The 23,580-nt window shown below is 40.1% G+C and overlaps 1 protein-coding gene across 2 annotated transcripts in view; it reads right to left on the bottom strand.

The window, feature by feature from the left end:
• LGR4 (leucine rich repeat containing G protein-coupled receptor 4) overlaps positions 1 to 20,909 on the bottom strand; it is a 107,853-nt gene extending 86,944 nt beyond the window's left edge. The window contains exons 1-2 of one of the 2 annotated variants that reach the window (XM_037839138.1): positions 20,349 to 20,909; positions 19,170 to 19,241 (exon numbers count right to left, since the gene is read on the bottom strand). In XM_037839138.1, coding sequence (XP_037695066.1) covers positions 19,170 to 19,241; positions 20,349 to 20,533 — 257 coding nt within the window. In that variant the 5' untranslated portion in view covers positions 20,534 to 20,909. The remainder of the gene's footprint in view (positions 1 to 19,169; positions 19,242 to 20,348) is intronic. The other variant, XM_037839139.1, reaches the window with a different exon arrangement.
• Positions 20,910 to 23,580: the final 2,671 nt, after the last annotated feature.

Here is a 23,580-nt window from a genome sequence, read left to right as displayed (position 1 = left end):
CTGCCACTTGGGCCATATGATCCAGCATATCCAATGGTGCTAAAAGTTTCAGTGGCAAATAGGGACGCTATTTGCAGCCTTTGACAGATTTCTATTCTAAAGTGCAGACTTTTAGGATTTTGGAGTGAGGCCCTGCCATCCTATGATGATAACTGCTATCTTTTTGTAAAACAGCTACTGGCCTGCTACTGGGACCTAACAGAGACTGAATGGTTATCCATGGGCCACCAAGTTACCATGAGATCTAAGATGCCCATCATGAACCAGGTGTTGTCTGACCTACCAAGTCATCAACTCAGGCATGCACAGCAGCACTCCATCATCAAATGGAAGTAGTATATATGACATAGGTCTCAAGCAGTCCTTGAAGGCACATGTAAGTTACTTGAGGAAGTAGACCAGATGCCTACCACCCCCACTCCTGCCACATTACCTTCTCTTTCCCAGCCCAGAGTTACTCCTTCTTGGGATTTCCCTATGATTAGTTGACTGAGGAAGAGAAAACTCAGGCCTGCTTTTACCAATGATTCTGCATAATATACAGGTACCCACCTGAAAGTAGACAACAGCAGCACTACAGCTCCTTTCTGAGACATCCCTAAAGGGCAAATCCTCCCAGTGGAACTTCGAGCAGTGGACCAGGTTGTTCATTTTGCATGGAAAGAGAAATGGCTGGAGGTGTGGTTATACACTGAGTCATGGGCTATGGCCAATGGTTTGGCTAGATGGCCTAGAAAGAACATGATTAGAAAACTGGTGTCAAAGAGGTCTGGGGAAGAGGTATGTGGATAGACTTTCTGAATGGGTGAAAAACATGAAGACATTTGTGTCCCATGTGAAATCTCACCAGAGGGTGTCTTCAGCAGAGGAGGATTTTAATAAATAATGGATAGGATGATCCATTCTGGATACTAGCTGGCCTCTTTCCCCAGCCACTCCTATTGTTGCCTAATGGGCTCATGAAGAAACTGGCCATGGTGGCAGGGATGGAGGTTATGCATGGGCTTAGCAACATGGACTTCCTCTCACCAAAGCCAACCTAGCTACAGCCACTGCTGAGTGCCCAATCTACCAACAGCAGAGACAACTTTCAGTCCCCAATACGGCACCATTTCCCAAACTGATCAGTCTGCTACCTGGTAGCAGGTTAATTACATTGGACCCTTCCACCATGGAAGGGGCAGAGATCTGTTCTAACCAGAATAGACACATACTCCAGAAATGGGTTTGCCTTCCCAACGTGCAATACTTCTGCCAAAGCTACTGTGCACGGACTCACAGTATGTCCTATCCACTGTCATGGTATTCCTCACAGCATTGCTTCTGATCTAGGAACCGACTTCACAGTAAATGAAGTATGGGAATGGACACATGCTTAAGGAGTTCACTGGTCTTACATATTCCCCATCATCCTAGAGCGACTTGATTGATAGAATGGTGGAAAGGACTGTTGAAGACTCAATTATGGCACCAACTGGTGGCAATACCTTGCAGGGTAGGGGCAGTATTTTCCAAGAGGCTGTATATGCTATAATCAGCATCCATTCTATGGTGCTGTTTCTCCCCTAGCCAGGATTCAGATTCAGTAATTAAGGTGTGGAAATGGAAAAGGCACCACTCACTATTTCCCATAGAGATCTGTTAGAAGAATTTTGCTTCCTGCAAAATATTTTTGCAGCCTTAAGCTCTGCTGGTGTATAGGTCTTAGTTCCAAAGGGAGGAGTGCTTCCACCAGGAGACATAACAATGATTCCACTGAATTGGAAGTTAAGACAGCTACCCGGCAACTCTGAACAACTCATGCTTCTGAATCAACAGGCAAAGAAGGTAATTACTGTATTGGCTGGGGTGATTGATCCTGATTATTAAGGGGAAATAGGACTCAGCCACACAGTGGAGGTACAGAAGAGTTTTCCTGGAATACAGGTGATTCCCTAGGATCTCTACCATGCCCTGGGATTAAGGTCAATGGAAAACTGAACAACCCAATCCAGGAAGGACTACTAATGGCCCAGACCCTTCAGAAATGAAGGTTTGGGTCATCCTACCAGAAAAAGAACCAAGACCAGCTGAGGTGCTTGCTGAGCATAAAGGGAATATGGAATGGGTAATGGAAGAAGGCAGTTATAAATATGAGCTACATCCACAACACCATTATAGTCCTTACAAGGACTATAATGGTTACAAATATTTCTTCCTTGTTTTATGTTTATGTGCACATAAAGCAAATATCTCTGTTTTCTTCCCCATCTTAACCCCTTATCATGTAACAAAAGTTGTTGCAACTTAATGTCATAGTACTTAAGTTACAGGATATCAAAAAGTTTAAGAGTATATTTTACCCAAGACTTGCATACTCTTCTGGGGAAAATTAGTGTGTTTTTAGTTGTATGTAGACAGTTGAATTATATTAGATGAAAATATAACTGTTACTGCTTTCATTTAGAGATCAAATATGGCTTAAGGAGATGTGAATAGGTGCCAGGTTGACAAGGGGTGGACTGTGATGACTGCATTCACGTGTTAACTTGGCTAAGTTATGGTCATGGTGTCCAGTAAGTAGTATGGTCAAGCAAGCACTGGCCTGATTGTTACTGTGAGGTATTTGGGGGATTTAAATCATCAGTCAGTTGATTGCATCTATGGCTGATTACATCTCCAATCAACAAAGGAAACTAACTTCAGCAATAAGAGAAGGCTCATTCAATCATTTGAAGGCCTTAGTGGGAGCACTGATGATTTCAGCAGTCAGAAAGAAGAATTTCTATATCTACTTCAGCCAGTAGCTAGCTGACATTTATCAATCATAAGTTAGCTACTCTAATAATAAATCAAACTATGTAAGAAGTCTCTAACAAACCTTCATCTAAGAGTAAGTAAGTGTCCATAACCTTAACACTGTCCAATAATTAATGCCTACTTAAACATGAAGACTCCCCAAGACATCCTCGAGAATTTAAAAGGAATAATATTTAATTTATTATAGTTTCAGAACAGAAATTTCCTATTTCAATCATTGCATGGTATTCTGAAAATAATACACTATGAGCAAAATTCTATGACTTGAGCTGCTACTTACAGAAATCAAGTGGCAAGTTCCTGTATTTTTTATGTCAAATATTTTTAACTCTTTAAAAATACTGTAGGAAATATATCACTGGAGGGCTTCACTTGTTTCTGCTGAACTTCTTGAGCAATCCTTTAATGATTGGAACTGCTTTATTACCTACTGTCCCTTTATTTCTTACATTAGTAAAATGAGTCAGTTCCCATAAAAACTGATGATTTAAGGCCAAAAAAAACCTCTTGTAAGCATGGAAATTTAAAGGTGGAAACTGGTTACATAAAACATTTCCCTTAAAAACATTTGTAATTCGTTTAATAAATATAATATTCTACCTTCCAACAGAGTGTAATTTCATTCCTAACAACAGACTGGCATATGAGTATTTTTATTGTAGAATATCCAATTACCCTATGATGCCACTGTTATTCTAGACCTTCTCTGAGAGAACTGGAGCAGTAAATATTGTTAAAGAAATGGGCGTAGAACTTTGAAGCTGGGTGACAAGGGCCCTTTAGGACAAAAGTTCTAAAACTATTGCTGCCACAAAAAGAAAAAAAAAAAAATGATATTAAACAAGCCTTGTAAATTGTCTTTAGAGACACTGGCATATTACTCCACTTGAAACACAGCCTTCAGAAGAATTAGTATTTTCAATTCCTCCTCATAGAAAATATACAGGTTCAATTCCACAGACAGCCCCTTGGAAAATAAATAGAGAACTTCCCATGGTGTAATGCTGTGAAAAAAGAAAAAATGTTTCTCACATAAAGTTTTGCTCCCTAGCTTTTCTCTCATCTCCATTCCTTGGTTTAAGGCTCTACATGCAACTAAATCTACACCAAAAACAAAACAAAACACAAAATAAAACAAAGACCTCTCTTTGCCAACAGACTCGGGATAAACTTCTCAATTTCATCCAATCAGTCTTACGCCTCCTTTTCACTGAATGACGTCCAGTGACATGTCCCATAATGGTCTATTCTCTACTGTAACTCTGATTATAACTATAATTACATGTGACTGTCTGACCAAATCACTTTCTAAAAATATTTAAGTATTTTAAGACTCTCATCTTATTTCCAAGGCAAGCATAATTTTTCACTTAAGATAAGGAAATGTTAATTTTTTTAAAAGCAACCACCACAGAACTGCGTAGTCCCGTGTGGTAAGTGAACTTTGCTTCCTGTAACTTTAGACAAATGCTTCACAACACTACTCTAATGAAGGACACCCACCAGTCATCACTCAGGAACTGGGGCCTAAGTTACTATGTCAAAGATATAAATTATGGTCCAAGGACAGCTCCAGGCACTGCCACCCTTGGAACTGCTTACTGAGCAACCATGTTGTTCCAAACAAACTAAAAGTTTAAGAGGCTAAAGGGCAGTGGAGGCAATCATTGGAAGGAAATTTCTCACTAGTTCAGAAAAGAATAATTGGGTTTTTGCATGCTAAATCACATCACTGGAGTTAACAATGAAGTAATCAAGTGTAAATGGTAACAAAACCCAGCTACAGAACTCATGAAAAGAAATAAAGTTTGTGGGTAATCTGGTCTGTTGTTTAAATACCACAAAAATTAGTCCCTAAAATTTCATTCATTCATCCTGTCTTATAAAAATGTGCCAATGTGTGTCCTTTTTGTGGGAGGCAAGAAATTGGTTAATCCAGCAATTAAGGCAAATATACTGAATCATGAGAAGTAAAACACCACTCAGCTACTAACTCACAGGCAGAGATCCAACATCATTCCCCATACTACTTAGCCTGTAGCAAGCGCTCAGTATGAAAATACCTCCATATTAAGAGATGCATAGGTGTGTCATTCAAATATATGACTAAAACCATTTAAGTTATAAAACCATTGCTTATTTTTTCTCAAAATCCAAAGCATGTTAGAACCCATGCAGTGGTACTATTAAACTTCCTATGCGCCAGGACATAGAAGAGAATTCACACACACACACACACACACACACAGCTGGGGGTGACATGAGGGGGAAGCTGGAGAGAAAAATGAAGACACCACTCAATCTTCAAAGAACTACCTAATAGCAACTAAAACTGGTTATGCTCTAAGGCAGCAGAATAATGTTGATCTGCAAGTTAAAAGGTTTGGATTCAGACTTTGGCTCTTCAACCTCAGATTATTATTTCACCTCAGAGACTCAGTTTCCTCATTTGCAAATAGGCGGTTGAGGCCAAGACTAAAACTTTTCAGGACTCCAAACGGGTGTGGTGTACTTATCGTGGTGGTGGTATTGTAATAATTTAAGACACATAAGAAGTTGCAAAAATAATAAAGTTCCCATGTACTCTTTGCCCAGCTTTTCCCAATAGTAACATCTTACATAACCATAATACATCAACGAAACCAGGAAATTTATGTTGGTAGGCACCATTAAGTAAACTACAGAACTTATTCAGATTTCACTACATTTTATATGCAGTCATCTCTTTTATAAAACACATTTATAGATTCATGTAACCACCAAGACAATCATGATAAAGAACTGTTCTGTCCCCACAAAAAAATTTCTCATGCAACCCCTTTATTGGCATACCCTCCTCCTCCTATCCTACCGCTAACGACCACTAATCTGTTTTCCATCACTACAACTCTTTCATTTCATTGCTATAAACAGAATCATAGAGCATATAAACTTTTGAGATTGGCTTTTTTCACTAGCATAATATCCTTGAGATCCATTCAAGTGGTTGCATATATCAAGAATTCGTTCCTTTCTTTTAGTGCATTGTATGCCATTATATGTGCCACCATTTATTCTGGTATATCGATTCGTATTGTTTTTGTTTTAATTAAATTACCATTGTGAGGCAGCGAAGAACTTGTAGAATCACCATGTTTTGCCATCGCTTAAGATGGATTCAAAATATCACAGATATTGACTGATTATCTTAACACTTCATTCAAGTCTTCCCTGACTACCCTGTTTAAATATCAAGCCCCCTTCATCCTATTTTATTTTTCTTGACAGTTCTTAATGTGACCTTAGATATTATTGTCTTTATTTGTTTACTATCCATACCCAATCCAGGTAAGTTACATTAGGGCAGGGGCTCTGTCAGATATGTTCAATTCTATGTCCTCAACACCAAAGAGTTCGACGCGTAAGGCACTCTATAAATATGTCGAATAAATGGAAGTTTTTAAGTACTGGCCTACTATCTCTGAAAGTAAGTATTATTTTAAAGTTGAAAATCATTGATTCCTTGAATCACTATGCAAATATTATTTCTCAAAGAATACAGACAGAATTTGAAATGACAGATTTACATTAAGCCTTTTTATTCATCTTCACAAATTAACTATCTCCTACAACTTCAACAGAGTACTGGGCCCACAGAAGACTGGATAAAAGACAAGAGAGAAGCAGAGGAAATCTTACAATCCAATAGGCACATGCCATAAGCAAAACAAACCAAAAGTCTTATTAAATGTTGAAAGTTTACAATATCCAATATCTATTCTGACAATGTGCTTCTTTTTGCTTTATCTTGTTTTTGTTTTTGTTTTTGTTTTAACGTACTCTGAAGGGCCACAAGTAGCTTTGTGCAAATCACACAACTAAATGTAACTGAATATCCCCCCTGTTAAATGGAGAATTTGAGCCAGATCAACAGTTTTCTACCAGTCCTTCATGGAAGTAGACTGAGAAGGGAGGGAAAGTCCCAAAAATATTAATGAGAATTTGTGATTGTGATTTATGTAATTGAAAGATTTAGTAAATAATAAATAAATATCTCTATCAACATGTAAATGTAAACATATATCCTTGGGGAAAACAGACTTTTTGTTTCTCCCATAGCAGAACCTAGCCCATCTGACAGGTGACCCCATAATAGAGTGTTAAGACCACTGCACTAGATGATCATGAAGACCTCTTCCAAACCTACATTCTCAGGAGCTGAGAACACTTCAAGCAAAAGACAAAGCAGAAAGCAAGCCAGGGGGAGGCCAAATTCCTGGGGCTGGATCTTACTCCACTTCTGATTTTTCTGGTACCCACCCCAGGTCCCTTAATCCTCTCCAGAACTAATCCCTCATCTATAAAATGAGCAGATCGTGATATCCAAGACATGTAAGACAAGACTGCTTACACGTAGGCAGAACACTGACGGATGCTGCCATTCAACCTACTCACACCATGAAACCTAATAAAAAAAATAAGATCCGACTCCATCTGAAAAAAACTGCTTTATTACCTGGGCCCTCAACCTCTGTGGTTTCTTCATCTCTAAAATGGGGAGAAAAAACAGCATGTGCTTCAAAGGGCTGTTGTGAGAACTGAACAGATAATACATGTAAAGCACTCCACACAATGCCTGGCACAGAGCAGGTACTCAATAACTTTTATCATTAGCAACTAAGTTAAGATGATGATGATGTATCTGAATGCCAAAACAGACCACAACAAAGTTCTCCATGACTAAGGATGCAACATGCATGAAATAAAAAAGCAAAATGCTTCCAGAAGACAACCTTAAAGGCCGCCAAGCAAATGACTGTCCAGGATGAGGCTGGCTAGCTATCACTGGCACATTCAACACTGAAACTGTGGCCACAGATCTGTTCATGAACAGCTCTGCTCCTAAAGGAAAGAGCGTGCAGATCTAAATAGGAACCCATCAAGTCTGTAAAATATTAACAGCTTAATAAACATCAGCTCACACAATCAACAAACACAGTGCTCAAGTCAACTAAAGAGTACCAACTAAATTAATGCCAAGTTGACTAAATGAAATGCCTTGGGGGGAAAAAAGGCCCATGGGTGATTCACTTTTATGCTGACTTCCCTATAAAAACATCTTCAACAGGAGAGGCAGGAAATTCCATTGAGCGAAAGGGGCAGCTACATGAAACCATCATACTGCACACTTTGTTTTTTAATTTACTTCCAGGTTTTGGTTTTTGAAAAAGCACATTCAGAAACTTGCTTCTTAAGAAATGCAAGAGTGAGTACACTAACGGATCTGATCCTCCTAAACAAATTCCACAAAAGAAAGGGAGAGCAACCATAGGCACACGACTGAGAACTCATTTTCCTGAAACAGAAAAACATTAACATGGAAAACAATGTGAAAGCTTTTAAATGAAGACGTACAAGTAGCAGGAAGATTAAGGGGGAGATTTTCTTATCCTGCTATGAATAAAACATAACTTCATTTTACAGTAAATAGATATTTGAATATTAGTTACTTCTAATCAAGTTATAGTCTCCCACATCCATTTGTGTGCTTCTTGGGGATGTGTTATTTTCAATTCTGATTTTTTTCCCTGTAATATCCTGTAGCTCCTTACCATTTCCTTTCCCATTTTACCTTTTTCGCTTTCTCAGACTATTAAATAACCAAACTACAGGGATGAACAAACTTAAATAGTAAACACCTCAGCTTCACAGACAAGTTACCTACCATCTACTAACTGTGGGACATTTGGGCAAGTTACTAACCCTTTGCAATACCAGTTTGCTCAGCTATAAAATCGAAACCATGCCACAGACCTGCAATGGTTATTGTGGAAATTATAGTTAACACATGTAGCATGCCTAATACACAAACAGACCCCACAATTCATCCTCAAATTTCCATTTTTTAAAAATCAGACTTTCCAAACATGGGATTCACTTCTTAATTCAAAGTTTTTACATTACAAACAAAATGCTCCACATTGTGATCGTTTCTCCAGGAGTCTTTGGGGGTATCACAGTAACTGTAGGGTATCAAAAAGGCCAAGAATACTACTCTTTTAGAAGTGGAGACATATAAAAAAAATTTTTATAACTCTGCTACTACCACACACCATATAACAACATATCAAGGCTATAGTAATTGGTGGTATCAAACTTCACTACAGCGCTGAGACATTAAAATCTAGACCAAACATTTTCTTATAAACACACACTTACCATATGACCCGCCAGTCTGAATCTTAGATACTTACACAAGTGAAATGAGTACCTGTGTTCATACAAAAACCACTATGCAAATATTGATAGTGGCTTTACTTGTAATTCCCAAAACTAGAAACAAGGCAAATGTCCCTCAACTGTGCAGAGTGAATAAACTGAAGGAAGAAGGATATTCAAGACTGAATATTTATTTTAAGATGTAAATACTGAGACACTAAAAAAGGGGAACCTCTCATAGATTTGAGGAACCATAAAATAGAAACGTACAAATTTCACCTTCTAAGAGTCAACAAAGTTAAAGGAAATCTGTTATAATCAAGAACTGCAATATCCAGAAAGAGCTTCTTGATGAGATTTATTTATAATTGTAAATACTTAGCTATGTCTGGGAAAATTAATTGACAAGGGCTCACCTCCTTTTAGATAAATTATCAAGTCAAACAATGAAACTAGAAATTCAGGCTAGGGTAACTTAAAGACTGGAAAGAACCCTGAAGAAATGCATGTCTTTTATTTCCTATGCCAAAGTCATGAATTGTCTCATCTTTGGATGTCACAGTTTTTTTCTCTCCTTCTGGAATGCCACCTTAGCCAGGGTGGTGCCTAGGGCAAATTCTTTTAACACTGAAGACTTGAGAAAGACAGCAATGAACTTACCCCTCCTTCCCACGTTCTTGGCCCTCTCCTGCCACACCTGCTGACTAGTATTCACATTGTAAGTCCAGATGCCACAAAGCAAAGCCCTAATGCTGGCTAAACTGAAACAGAGCCCCTAAGTAGAAAACTGGTACTATGCAGTTTTAAACTTTTAAAGGTCACTGCAACAGTCCTTGGCTAGCATGAGAATGATCAATGATCACTTTCTGGAGACTGACAAGAAGATAAACATGAAAGCGTGGAGACCTCAAGGCATGTTCTATTGAGAATCAAACATCTGTGTTTCCACTTTGTACATCCATCACTTATACACCCGTATGAAACCTAGGAGAGCAGCACTGCAGTGCCCTGCATCCACACATGCACAAATTACTTTGGTGAAATGTGTGACTAAGTAAGAAGCCCCACCATTGAAGCAGGGCATGTGAACTTAACTCAAACTGATATTAGGAACCAATTTATCCATAATATGAGATTTCCTCTCAAAAGAATGCAACAGGGCTTTGGAAAACAGTTTCACTGCTAACAGCAGAGCCTGTGGTTAGCTCACAAACTTGCCAACCTACCATGAAGTAAAAAGCCTTCTGCTACATGCCCTTACAGCCCCAAATTCTGTTCGCAAAAGACAGGAATGAAATATTCCATATGTTTTCTTTGTCAGTGACATGGCTATTGAAAGCAAGGCCATGGTAGTCTCCCTGCTGAGGGACTGGGTCAAACTATTCATGTGTAACCAGGCAGATGTCAAGATGGTAATGGGGAAAAAATCTCAAACATTTTTTTAAAGAAAGAGACCAAGGGTAGAAAATGCACAACTGTATTTGAAACACTCAGCAAATCCGTGGGCACTGTTGCATACATTAGCTGCTGTTCTGGCTTTATAATTCATTTTCAAATCTGGTCTGGATCAAAACCCAGAAAAGTTTTTAAAGTTTCTGAGAAAGATTTAATTGTGCTTAACAAGAATGTGATTAAGTTTTTTAGAAATATGAAAAACTTTAAGATAAGCTTCTCTTTATCCACAAAACATGAGATTAGTCTTGAATGTAAAAAAGAATATACAGGTGTCCAATAACCAGCAAAATACATTTTCAAGGTGTTTAAAAGAAACAGTTGGCTCATAATCTGAATATTTCTAGAAACAAAGTGATGTGAAAAAATAAGAATGCAACTGAATTATCAATTCTGAGTAAATCTTATCCATCCTCAAAAAGTGATCTAAGAAACCACAGGTCTAAGGTCTGGAAGTACAAAATCAGTAGCTAAAGATCATACTGATATTGTCTTTAAAGAACCAGACTTTAAACAACAAGGTCACAAGTTCTTTGCTCCTCCATTAACACTGTACCTTTCTACTTGACCAGCTATCTCAGGAAACTACTTGACCAGCTATCTAAGAAAAGCAGTGTCAAGTCACAAAGACGGAGGCAAGACAATAAGGTTTTCCCGAGTTCGCTACTCCACAAAAACTGTAATTCCCCGCCTGTAACTCCTAACTTTCTTCTTAGAAGGCGAGTAGCTCCGCCTACAAGAAGGTATCTCTATAAAAATATATATACTATTCTGCCTCCACCAGGATGTTTATGGTTTTCTGAATGACAAACCTGCCAGACGAGTTGTCTTTTTCCATTAGCACAGTGGCTCACCTGTGACGTCTACAATACTCTATGACACGCAAAGAACTAGAGAAAGAGGGCTTAGAATTTTAAATCACATAACACACCTATTCAACTGCTAACTCACAAAAGAAACGAAAACAAATTGGGTCCTTCGCTGCCACTCAGAGAGGTCATGCCAAAGAGCATTCCTCAGAGCGCGGAGTGTTTCACAGTTGCAACCCCTTGAAGATAAAAATTGCATCTTTTTGTAGACGGGAAGACCCATGTCCAAAGTGGATTAAGTGACTTGCTCAAACTCACAGGTTTAATGCCCTCATGAACTCAGGGATCCTGAGCCCTGTGTCACACTCTCAAAAATAAAACCATTTTTGAAAGCCTGTTCATACAAATACACTTTAAAAGATGACTGGGCAGTAGACAGTGACATGAAAAACTGGATTACAGGACCATGGACTCAAAATGACCTCGGAGAGAACAGAAGGACGACAAGAAAATTCATCATTGCTACAGACAAAGAGAGCAAGATATTCTTAAGATTTAAAAATCCTAATCAAATGAGATGAACTAGCAGAAGTAGCATAGGGTGAAAACTGGGATTATGATAACTGCTAAATATAGCTAGTAAACCCATAATGTATAAAAATGATGCTGAAATATTTGAGATATACTAAATGCACTTAACATTCCCTTCTTAAATTAACTCAGTTCAAATGTATGAGAATTCTGAATGGGCCTAAACTTACATGAGATAGAGAGCTAGAAGAGGACCCCAAGGGCAATTATCAAACTTGGAAAATGCAAAGACTGGATTAATTTAGACATAAGACACAAGGCTGAAGAGCATATGAACAGTCTCCAAGAAACATTCAGAAACCTAAAGGTCCTTATGGACATGATTTGATTTTTCTCTGTCCACTACAGATAAGAGAAGAGTTGACAAACCTTAGGACAGTGTCCCTAAGGCAGAAATTATCCAAGAGACAGTGCTCTCTCATTCTCTGCGGAATTCCTCCCCAAGAAAGCAGCTTTCGGAGATGGAGATACACAGTAAGGATGACAATCTAGAACTGAAGGACAACACTGGTCTCCAGTCTCCTGAAAAAATATCTGGCCTGTCAAGCCTTTCAGAAAGGCATTCTGTATTATCCATATAGTTTCTTCAAAGGCTAAGCATGAAGCTTGCCCCTTAGGGAAATGAAGTTAATCAGCGTTAGAGCCCAATCCCTAAATGTCAGAGAAAAGACTGCCAAGTTTGAAGTATATCTCCCATCTTGCATCTTCAAAACAAGAAACAGGAGGAGAGTAAGAATTATAAAATTCATCAACCTCCTATGGAAGCTCTCTCTAATCAAGCTCGTTAAGATAGTTTCAATGTTGCCACTTATACTAAATTACTTTGAGGCTTACAGTGAAAGCTGCACATGGGAACCTCGAAGCCTAGGGAGATGGAGGGCAAGTGAGACCTGAAGCAATCCTAGCTACATTCCTTAGCTATGCCCTAGTACAACTCCAAGGTGAAGGGCTGTCTCCCTGCCAAATTTATGTCACTCTCCTTAGGAACGAAAATTTCCCCAAATAGAACTTTAAAAATATGAATGAACGGAGGAGAATTTAACTCATGATTTTGCCAGACACAGGGTTCTCAGATCTAATTCAAAAATCCAAAATATTTTTTGGTCAGGGTGCATTGAGAATTTTATTCTTCCAATGGTCAACTTTATTTTTTATAACTTTGTTAAAAAAAGAAAAAACTACATTGTCTTAGTGTAAAAACAGAGAAATAAAAAAAGAATCAGCTAAGGCAGCTTACACACCCTTTTACTTATCTTGATTCAGAATACTGAAATACAAAATAAAATATGAAGGACACAAGGTCAATAAATATCTTGTAATACATTAAATATGCTTCCTCCACACATGTTTTCTCATGAGGACAGACAAGAGACCAGCCTGGGATCTAAGTGACTCCCAAAATATCTATGATTATATTTCCTTACAAGGATATTGTTAGATATATGTTCTTATGGGCCAACATATTGACACATGGGGGTGGTTCAATGTTTTATTCATAAAACCTTTCAAAACAGCAAGCTATAAGAACAAAAATACTTTTTTAAAAAATGTTCATTTCTTGGGCCTAGACTATTAGAAGGGCATTCCTGAACCCCAGTGACTTGAATCTAAAATAGAAATGCTATAGACTTGGTGGGAGATGACCTGGCTAGTGTGCTTTTTAGCAATTAAAAATATGTGATGGTATAAAAACATGATGGTATAAAACATTTAGCTTTGGAGACTAAAATCACCAAACATCCAGAGTTGTAATTGCCTGTACATGACACAATATTTCAGTACACTTTAGGAATTTTACTAAAAATAGTCCCAGCCATATACAAAGGTAATAGCAAATATTTGTTCATGTGTGGGTGAATCTAGAGTTTACTACATAATTATATCTCGCCAATTAAAAGGAGTCTTAAATACTCTTGCTAAGGTCTTTAGAAAATATGAACTATGCAACAAAAATCATGATTTGTCTCATGCTAAGACTGACTTCTAAATTCAATTTTACACTTGTGCAATTTCAAACCACAGAGCTGACACCTGGGATACAGTTTGACCATCAGGTGCCTGAAGACACAAAAGAAATGTCAAGAAAGGCTACATAAATTAGCCATTGTGTAAGAGTACCAATTTGCTAAATACTCCAGATTTTCTTTTACGCTAACAGGATTTAAAATTACAGCATGTCACCATCTTTGATCAAGCTTTTTAAAAGCTACACTTCACTGAACAAAGTTAGAAAAATTTACCCATACTCTTTTATGTATAGGAAAACAAGCTTTAGCATTGCCCAAAACTTGAAGGTCCTACCAGACAGCTAAAGAGCAAAATAAATAACACATTTCTAAACTCAAAACCTTGAGATCTACTTTAAAAAATTAAAAGAGCAAAGTTGTCATCAAGAATAGTTTGAGCATATTAGCTACATGTTTTAGAGTTAAAAGCCTACTTGGAAGGGTTTAATTATTTTTTTCCTTTAACAGAGACGTTATGGGTTTCAGAACAATCATACATAAAGTACAGGATTCCCTGTACCACCCCACCACCGATGCCTTGCAGTGGTGTGGAACATTTGTTACAACTGATGAGAGCACAATTTTATGATTGTACTATTAAATAAAGCCCATGGTTTTCAAATGGAGTCGAGAGGTCACTGGTGGGCATTCTTATGCACTATATAGATATCCCTTTTCAGATTTTAGTGTATTGGAATAGCTAGAAGTAAATACCTGAAACTATCAAACTGCAACCCAGCCTTGACTCTTGAAGATGATTGTATAACTATGTAGCTTACAAGGGGTGACAGTGTGATTGTGAAAACCTTGTGGATCACACTCCCTTTATCCAGTGTATGGATGGATAAGTAGAAAAATGGGGACACGTTTTCATTTTTAAATGAAAAATAGGGTGGGATGGGAGGAATGATCTGGGTGTTCTTTTATATTTTTATTTTTTATTCTTATTATATTCTTTCTGGTGTAAGGAAAATGTTCAAAAATAGATTGGGGTGATGAATGCACAACTACATGATGGTACTGTGAACAGTTGATTGTACACCATGGATGACTGTATGGTATGTGAATATATCTCAATAAAACTGAATTTTAAAAAAAAGTCTATGGTTTAACTTAGGGTTCACTGTTTGTGTAGTACAGTTCCATGGATTTTTTTAAAGTTTTAATTCTGTTACCATATATACAATCCAACATTTCCCCTTTTAATCATATTTGGACGTATATTTCAGTGCTGTTAATTGCAGGCAGGGTTTAACTTTAAACATGGGAACACCAACAAATATTACATTTTTATGAATATACACATATATATTTGACAGCAAATATCAATGTGGAGCAATCTTAGAAAGATTTCAAAGAATCACTAAAGGGATTCTACAACTTCACCTGCTTAATATTCTACCCAGATTCACAGCAATTCAAAGCAGAGAGAGACAGCTATCATGTGGTCCAACATCCATTATTTATTGATAAGAAAAATGAGATAGAATAAAAGGGTACACACAACCAAGGAGACTAGAAACCAAACTGCAAACTTCCAGGTTGTAAGTGCTCTCCACTAGTATAAAGATGACTAAAATAAGAATATAAGAGAGAAAGAGAGAGACTCCCAGAGAGGCCAAGAAAATGCCTAAACTTGCCTGGATCCACCTACTAATACAGAACTTTGATCTTTCCTAAGAGATTAAGTTTTCAAATGTTACTTTAGAATTCTAATGTGAAGAGTCAAGTCCCTGGACATTAAATAGTTATGATACCATACCTGGCATGAGCATTTAGTTTGACTGGTAATGATAAGGTATTAGTGGTTAATGCACACCTTAATGAGCTCAGGATAAAAGAAGTACTGGTTCAAGTCCTCAGGACTGCTCGGACCACATCCAGCATACTGCTTTCTGAGGCAACGAGTTCCCCCATTCAACAGAAATATTCCAAAGGTTGGACAAATGGAGGAGTCTTCTGGAAGGGTAAGAGAATCCATGATTTACACACCTTCTACTTCACTTAACACAACAGAGGAGACTCAAGAAATGCGTGCATGTCCGATCTCAAACAGAAAAAGAAGATGGTTGGCAGTAGAGTTGCTTACAACCTTGTTTTACAGATGAAGAAACTAAGGCCCTGAAGTTGGTCCAGTACATCACTCACTCAAGGTCACTCCTGTGATTTACTGACAGATCTGGAACCCAGCTGTCTGTACTCCCAGCATAATGCTCTTTCCCTCCTTGTATTTAAAATTTAAAGGGAACTCAGTAGTTAGCTAGTTTGCAAAACAAAGGATCTACACTTAAAGATCGTCATATATTGGCCTTGTTTAGAACAAAGTTCACTTGCACATGAAACAATACATCTTTTAAAAGATGTACTACACAAACTAAGCTAACAATGAAATGTACAGGTAATAATTCAGAAACTAAGAGATATCAAAACTGCTGAGATCTATAAAGGTACATCTATTTAGCCACTGATTCATCACCTGCCAGAGAATACAGTAGACATAGGAGGAAGTATAAGAAAAATACTTTCAAACAATACTATTAAAAGTGGTAGAGTTAGTGAAAAAATATACCTTAGGAAAGAATCTGAAAAGGTCTTTCCAAAAGGGGAAGAAAAAGCAACAGATTCTTAAAAAACACTTTAAAAGTCCCTCAGGTAACCACCAGTTCTATATAGAAAGTTTAATAACCTGTTCATGAGTAGGACAGTCACATTGTGAAGGTCTGCAAGATTAAGACTAATTGTATCTAAGTGAGGACATTGAGTAACTTTTGTTACAGTGTCCAAATAACTGAAACAGAGTGATCTTATTTTCCAAGTGTTAAGCCATACCCACAGGAAACAAACAGGGTTATTCTACCCTAGCAAAGCGCCTTAGCTAGTCATGCATTCTGCAACAAGTCTCCATGGCAAATTTCCTAACGCACGCTTCTAAACACAAAGAACTCCTCCAAATGAGCAGTAATAAATAGCCTAGTGCAACTTCAACTAGAACGATATTCTTCTTCTCCTTGGATCTCCATGTGAAAGGATCCTAATATAGTCACTTAACCATCCCCAAATTGTATACAAATTATAAAATTATGGAATTTCAGGAAGCTACAAGCAGCTTTAGAAATAATCTAGTAAATCCAATTGCTTCCTTTTTCAGATGATGAAACTGTCACCAAAAAAAGGGAAATGACTTATCCCAGGCCACCAAATTACCCAGAGGTGTGGTAATGAGGACTGTGATGACCCATTGGCCTCTCCATGAAACCAAAGAAAGAGTCTTTATAATCTTAAACTATGCGTCAGATATAATCTCGGATGGTGATAATTTGTGCTCCAGGCCCACAGTTCTCAAACTTTGTGATAGTAACACAACCAGAGGACACAGGTGCAGGATACCCTCCCCACCAGCACTTTCTCCCCCAATCAAGAATCCTGGAAGATAGATGATTTAAGAGTTACCCTACCACAGAGCTACCATTAAATAGAATGATTTTTGAATTCTTTGGAAAAAAAAATAAACTTTGCAATTTTAATATTAGTAAGTAACATGTACTTTCTTTAACACACCTCGGGGTGAACTGTGACAAGCCAGTGCATTGTGACACAGGATTGAGAGCTGCTGTTCTAAAATATAAATAATCACTACAGGTGCAGCAAATGGTGCACAAATGGGAAATGGGAAAATGGGAACCCCACAAACAATATCAAGGATTACATCTTACTCTGCCTGCAGGCTCTGGTGAAGCAGCTTTCAGCAGGAAATAGACACTGTTAAACCCAACAAGTCCAAACCAGCCTAAAGGAGAAGAAGCAGGCATCCTTAGGGGCCTTCTCAAATCTCTGGACAAAGGATAAGTGTTGAGCATGCTGAACTTGGCAATCTCACTTGGGGAAGATGTCTGAATTCCAAGCTCCAGTTCTGCCTCTTGGTGTGACCTTAAGCCCTTATTCATTCACTCCAACATTGTTAAGCCTATTCCGTGTATCAGGCTCTGTGGAATCAAGTTGAGTAAAATAAAATCCCTACTTTTTAACCATCAGTCCTAGGGTCTCTAAACGGGATGCCACAGGGCTATCTATTAAGGAATGAGAAAATAATAAGAATTCTTATTAATGAGTATAGTCTTACCATTTTAAGATGTGGATGTAATTTTATGTATAAATAAAATTCATTTATAAATACACACAACATTAACATGGAAGAACAAATAAATAGGCTTTGGTGCACATGTTCAAAAATTAGGAATAGGTGATAAAAAGTTTGGGGACTACAGATTTAGTTCTTTAGTATGTAACTGTGGCTCACTAAAGATATTGTGGGAAAGTACCTGGAAGTGTTGTAAGAGACCCTAGATGGTTCCAAATTGTCCTCTAAGACTGGTGTGCACAGCCCATAGCACCTGCCTCTCCTCATTCATGCCTTTTGGGAATCGCTGAACCAGCTGGTTCCTTCATGCATAAAATATACTGCCCTTAAAATTACCCTATAGACAGGGTGATCATACCCAGATATACTAAGGGTGAAATGAGGAGTATTAGCATGAAATAAGTTACAGGATATATGGGCACCTACCTATCGGTCACAATTGTAAAGGAAAGTATAAGGCATTTGCTTACCACCACAGCTCACAAAATGCTACGATGATGCCAGTTTAGGCAATGCTATCTGGACTGGTGCCAATTATTTTTCTGTTTCCCAAGGCATGAACAGTTAATGTTTCTAAGACTCAAAGTTGAGGATACCGCATTTCATTCTCTTTGGTAAACCCTAAAGGGAGGAGGTGCCTGCTGCTCTATAGAAAGGGGCATACTCTTACGGAAACTTGATAATTTCTGGGTCATCATAGGACCTAATGTAACACGGCAAAACAGCCTTTTTCCTTATAGGGCAAGTCTAGTCATTAAAACTCAGGGAGTCTGTTAAACGAGTTCTTTAAAACTGGTCAAAATAGTAAAATCATGCTTTTCTACTATATAAGAGCCTTGAAAGAGGGTCAGGTTAAGGCATACCTCTTTCTACAGTTTCCCTAAAAGCTTCTAGAGGACTTTTAATGGGGGAGGGGAAGAGCCCCATCTCTACCCACATCTTCCTTCCCTTACTTCTCCATACCACAGCCCAAACTTTCCCATTTAATAGACCTCTGTGGATAAACCGCTCTTCACTGCAAAGATGAGCTTGCTGGTTACAAGTTCAGTTTCACCATACTGAAGGAAAATGACTTCAAATCTGTAACTAACACCTGAGACAGGGAAAAGACCAAGAAAGAAGGGTTGTAGGCCAAAGACTGAGACAGGTTCCAAGGAAACAGGCAGCAATGCTCACTGGAAACCCATCTGCAGAACACAAGCAGAACACCTCACCAACAACCACCTGGAAATACAGCAATGTTCTGGTCTGCAAAAAAAAAAAAAGTTTCATCACAGAGTCTGTTATTTCTTTAAAACTGTATTTCTAAGAGGTCCCTTTCAGTAGCTATAACGTAAAAGGAAATTCCCCTTTACCCAAGGGCCTCTCGGAATCCCTTCCTCTCTCCAACAGTTCTTTCACTGCTCTTGATTTAATCACAACTGGCCACACAACACAACAGGGAAGCAAATTACCCTATCCTTTTTCTGTAGGTGATATTTGCCAACAGTACCTCCAACACCCATTTCAGATTTCTTTTCTGAAGGGAATAGTTAAAGCTCTCAGATCCCTGTTTGAGGAGGAAGATTTCATAAAGCAGAACCAAGTGAATGACTTTCCTGGCCTCAGGTCAGCTCAAAAGAAAAGTTCTGCTAGTTAAGGGACAGCAGAAAACTTTTTCTTCCAGCATTCCTTCTTTTAAAATCTTGTTAGGTAAGAAAAGTAGTTTTAGGTAAGAAAGTAATTTTCTCCTCCTCCTCCTCCCTTGTGTTGCCCCGGTTTCCCTGCGTGCGCCAGAACCCTGGGCGTTTGTGGGTGAGCCCAGAATGGAACTGGGCCGAGATGCGAGGTCGCTCTACCTGGATGGGGCAAACTGTAAGGAGAGTCGTCCGGGCTAAGACACAGGTGTTTCCTCTCCCCACGTGCTTGGAACCCAGGAGGCTCCAGGTGCTTCCCCGCGAAACTTGCCTGGGTCTGCAGACTCAGGCCAAGTTCTCCGCGCCCTGACCCCCGCCAGTTGCGAAGCGCTTGCCAGCTGAGTAGGGGCCCGCGTGAGAAGTGAAGGTCGCGTAAAAAGGCTGCCAGGGGCAAGCGTTTCCAGATTGCTTCCTCCTCCCGGGCCCCAGATGCACTTGGGAGTTGGGGCGGGGCGATGAGTGTGCCCGAAAAGTCAGTGAAAAGGAGTACTCTCGGCGGCTCGGACCCGGACTGGCAAAGTTTGGAAAGCCAGTCGTGCGGGAGTGGGTGCAAGGCACTCCCCCTTCCCCAGGTGGCCGGTGCCCTCCCCGGAGTGGCACTGGGCGGTTGATCATCGGCTCCGCCCCCACGGCGCCCCGTACCCGGCCTCCCCCAGGCATCCCCGCCGCCCGCACTCACAGCGCTTGGGTGAAGGCACTGAGCCCCTCGGGCACGGCCGTCAGCCCCTTCCCGGAGCAGTCCACCCGACGGTCGCCGTCGCAGCTGCAGGGCGCCGCGCAGAGAGGCGGCGCCGCGCCGCTGGGCCCGGCCGAGCCGCGGAGCCCCAGGGCGAGGAAGCAGAGCAGCCCCAGCGGGCCGGGCATTGCTGCGGCCGCCTCCCGCGCCGGCCTCTCCCGCGGCGCCGCTTGCTCCGCGCGCCTCCGCTGCCCTCCGACTCGCCCTGCTGCCCCGGGCAGCCGGCCTGCGGGCTGGGGCGGGAGCTCTCCTCCTCCTCCTCCCTCGGCAATCCGCTCAGGTTCGACCCCTTCAACAGTCGGCGGCAACGGCACAGGGACGCGGCGCTTGGGAGTTTCGCCCTTTCCACTGCTCCATGGAAGCGCGGAGGCAGCCCTGTTTCCCCCGTGGCTCAGGCCAGCCGGCCCGGCCGGGCGCAGCTGCTGAAGCCGCGCTCTGCCATTTGCACCCGCCTCCCTCTCCACCCTCCGGCCGCAGCCGCTCTTCAAGGTTGCAGAGCGCAGCCCTCAGCCATGCCGGCCCCTCGCCCCAGCCCCCGCCCCGGCTCTCGCACAAACACCCAGGCTCTTTTTCGCTCTCTCCCCGCGGAGGCTCAGTCTCTTCGCGTCCTTTTCCCTTCTAGGGTTGCACGCTCGGGTTCCCAAGCCCCCGGCCGCTGGGTTATGCAAATCACTTAGGTACATGCAAAACTAACCCTTCTCTCCGAGCGCCATTGGCCCGGGAAGGTCTCGAGCTCATTACTATGCAGAGAGAGGGGCCGCCATTGGCCAAGAGTGGGACCAGAGGGGTGTGTCTCTTGGGCCTGAGTGACAAGGTGCTGGTGGTGTTGGTAGTGGTAGTGGTTCAAGGCAAAATCCCTGACTTCACTGGATTTGCGTGGCAGGTTGTGGATTGAAGGTAGAGGGATCTGAGGACTAGAAGTCTGGCTTTCCCTTCCCCCTACCACCCCTCCCCCCGCTTTTTTCTTCCGTCTGCAGAAATTGGAGCTCCTCAATTGGATGACCTGAAAAGTTATAACTTGCCTCCAGCATTCATTTAAGTTTCAAATGACTCTCCACTGTTCCAAAGGGCGAGGACACTGGGAGCTGTGGAAACGGAAAAAAAGATTTTGAAGATGAGGGAAAATGTTTCCCTTAAGCTGACAAATCGTTTGAGGTTTTGGCTAGATCCTAAATTAAAACAATGTACCCCCGCCATCCTCTCCCTTCACCTGGAATCTTTAGATCTATCTTGATATGTACTTGGCGGCTAAATCTTAGCAATTAACCGTCCTCGATAAAGTGTTTTGGTGATGCAAATTAGACTGCTTTCTTTCACGCAGTTTAAAATCCTAAACCACAGGGCTGTTGTAAGGGTCGAACCAGGTGATGGTGAACAATGGACAGTCCTCCCGACAACAAAACATTTGAGTACTAGGTGAATGCAGTTGAGAAGCCAGCGGCAATTTTGGTGTTAAGTAATTACTTATAAGCATTCCCTCCTCTTCTGGACTTTGAGTCGGGATGGCCTAATCTAGCCTGCAGAACCATTATCTGTACCAAGTACTGACTTATGGGCACTTCCTTTCTTCCTTTCTTATCTTTGAGTTGTTACTTTATCTTGGAGACATTTTTTTTTTCATGAATACTTAAAGTTAAGGCAGGCAGGGTTTTAAAATTTCGCTGTCATACAAAGTATACTAGTCATCTCATGTAAGTAAACTTAAAGAAAATGGAGACAAGTTGATGCAGAACCAGAAGTTTAAAATGAAAATTTTCCATCATCTTTGCATTCAAGAGTTTATGTTAAAAATAATGCCAGGCTGGGCACATGAGTAACATACAATAAAGCCATCTATATGCTAGAGAGTCTATAAATGTGGACACGACTTGACCTCAAGTTTTCAGAATGACATTTTCTCTAATTGTAGGGCTGAAGGAGAACATAAAGATAGGTAGACAACCCTCTGGTTTTATAGATAAGGAATCGGAAGCACTCCGATATTGCAGTCTGCCTAAGGTCATTACAGAACAACTCCTGAGCCTCTGGCACTTTGTCTTGTACTCTTGGAGCTTTCCCTAAATTGGCTTTCATTGCCTAAATCTTTTCCATTATTTTCTACCAAATTTCATGAACAAGTGAAGTGAAGAGAAAATTATCAAGTTAGTTTCTCTAATTGACTCCTTTAACATCTGTCTTTTTTCACAACAATAAAAGACAGAATTTCTCTTGCCAGGATATCACTTCTACTTTTTTAAAATAACAATTATAGGCTGTGTTGATTAATTTTATTTTTCCCAAGTCATGCATTTCCTTTCTTTTATAGCAGTTGTTTGCAAATTTTAGTGAGCATAAGAGTCACATGGGATGCTTGATTAAAAATGCAGAGTCCTGAACCCCTTGACAAATATTTTGATTTAATAGGTGTGGGTGGGGCCAGGAATCAACATTTTAATGCACACCAAGTGAAAGTGATTCATAACTGGTCCATGAACCACACTTGGAGAACTTTATGCTTTGCTGTCAGAGAATAAAATTGTATGGCAGGCAACTTAGACGAAAGGAGAGATTCAGATTTTTGAGAAAGGAGAAATGTAAAGTTTGTTGAATAAATTCCTATTATCTAGCAAAAGAAAGAAGGATTCAGTTGTGCTGCTCAGTCAAGAAGATAAAGAATCAGGAACAAAGGACTTGGGGAGAAAAGAGGTGAGATCTGCTAAGTTGCTATGTTAAATATACTCTTTCCTTAGTATTAAAAATAAATTGGCCAATTAATCTTCACTTCTTGGATAAGAGGTCCCAAATGAGCAAAAATTTACTAATTTTTAAGATACTGTCTCTTAACTGGAAAAAAATGATCAGCTCTTATATAAACCATAATGACCTGGAAAGATATCCAGCTAAATCAAATAAAAATTTGGTGACAGGCAAAAATAAACCTAATAGAATCTCTGCCTCAGGTCTGGTCCTTCTTTCTAGTTTTTCATGGCAGTGGATGAATAAATTTAGAGCAGCCACAGGCTAGATAAGAGGAAGTGGAGCCTGGTTGCAGTGCTGCCATAGTCTGCACCATGCCTTTGACAAAGAACGGTCTCCCCACCCCACCCAGTGATGCTCACCTTGGTGCCTTTGGGCAAAGGGAGCAGTACTTGCTGACTGCTGGACAAGATGGGCTTTGGCCCCTTATCCAGGCACT

Source organism: Choloepus didactylus, chromosome 6 (genome assembly GCF_015220235.1).
Source record: "Choloepus didactylus isolate mChoDid1 chromosome 6, mChoDid1.pri, whole genome shotgun sequence".
In the NCBI taxonomy this organism is placed as follows: domain Eukaryota; kingdom Metazoa; phylum Chordata; class Mammalia; order Pilosa; family Megalonychidae; genus Choloepus; species Choloepus didactylus.
The sequence above is the reverse complement of the archived record's forward strand: the minus strand, read 5'-3'. Positions and strand labels throughout refer to the sequence as shown.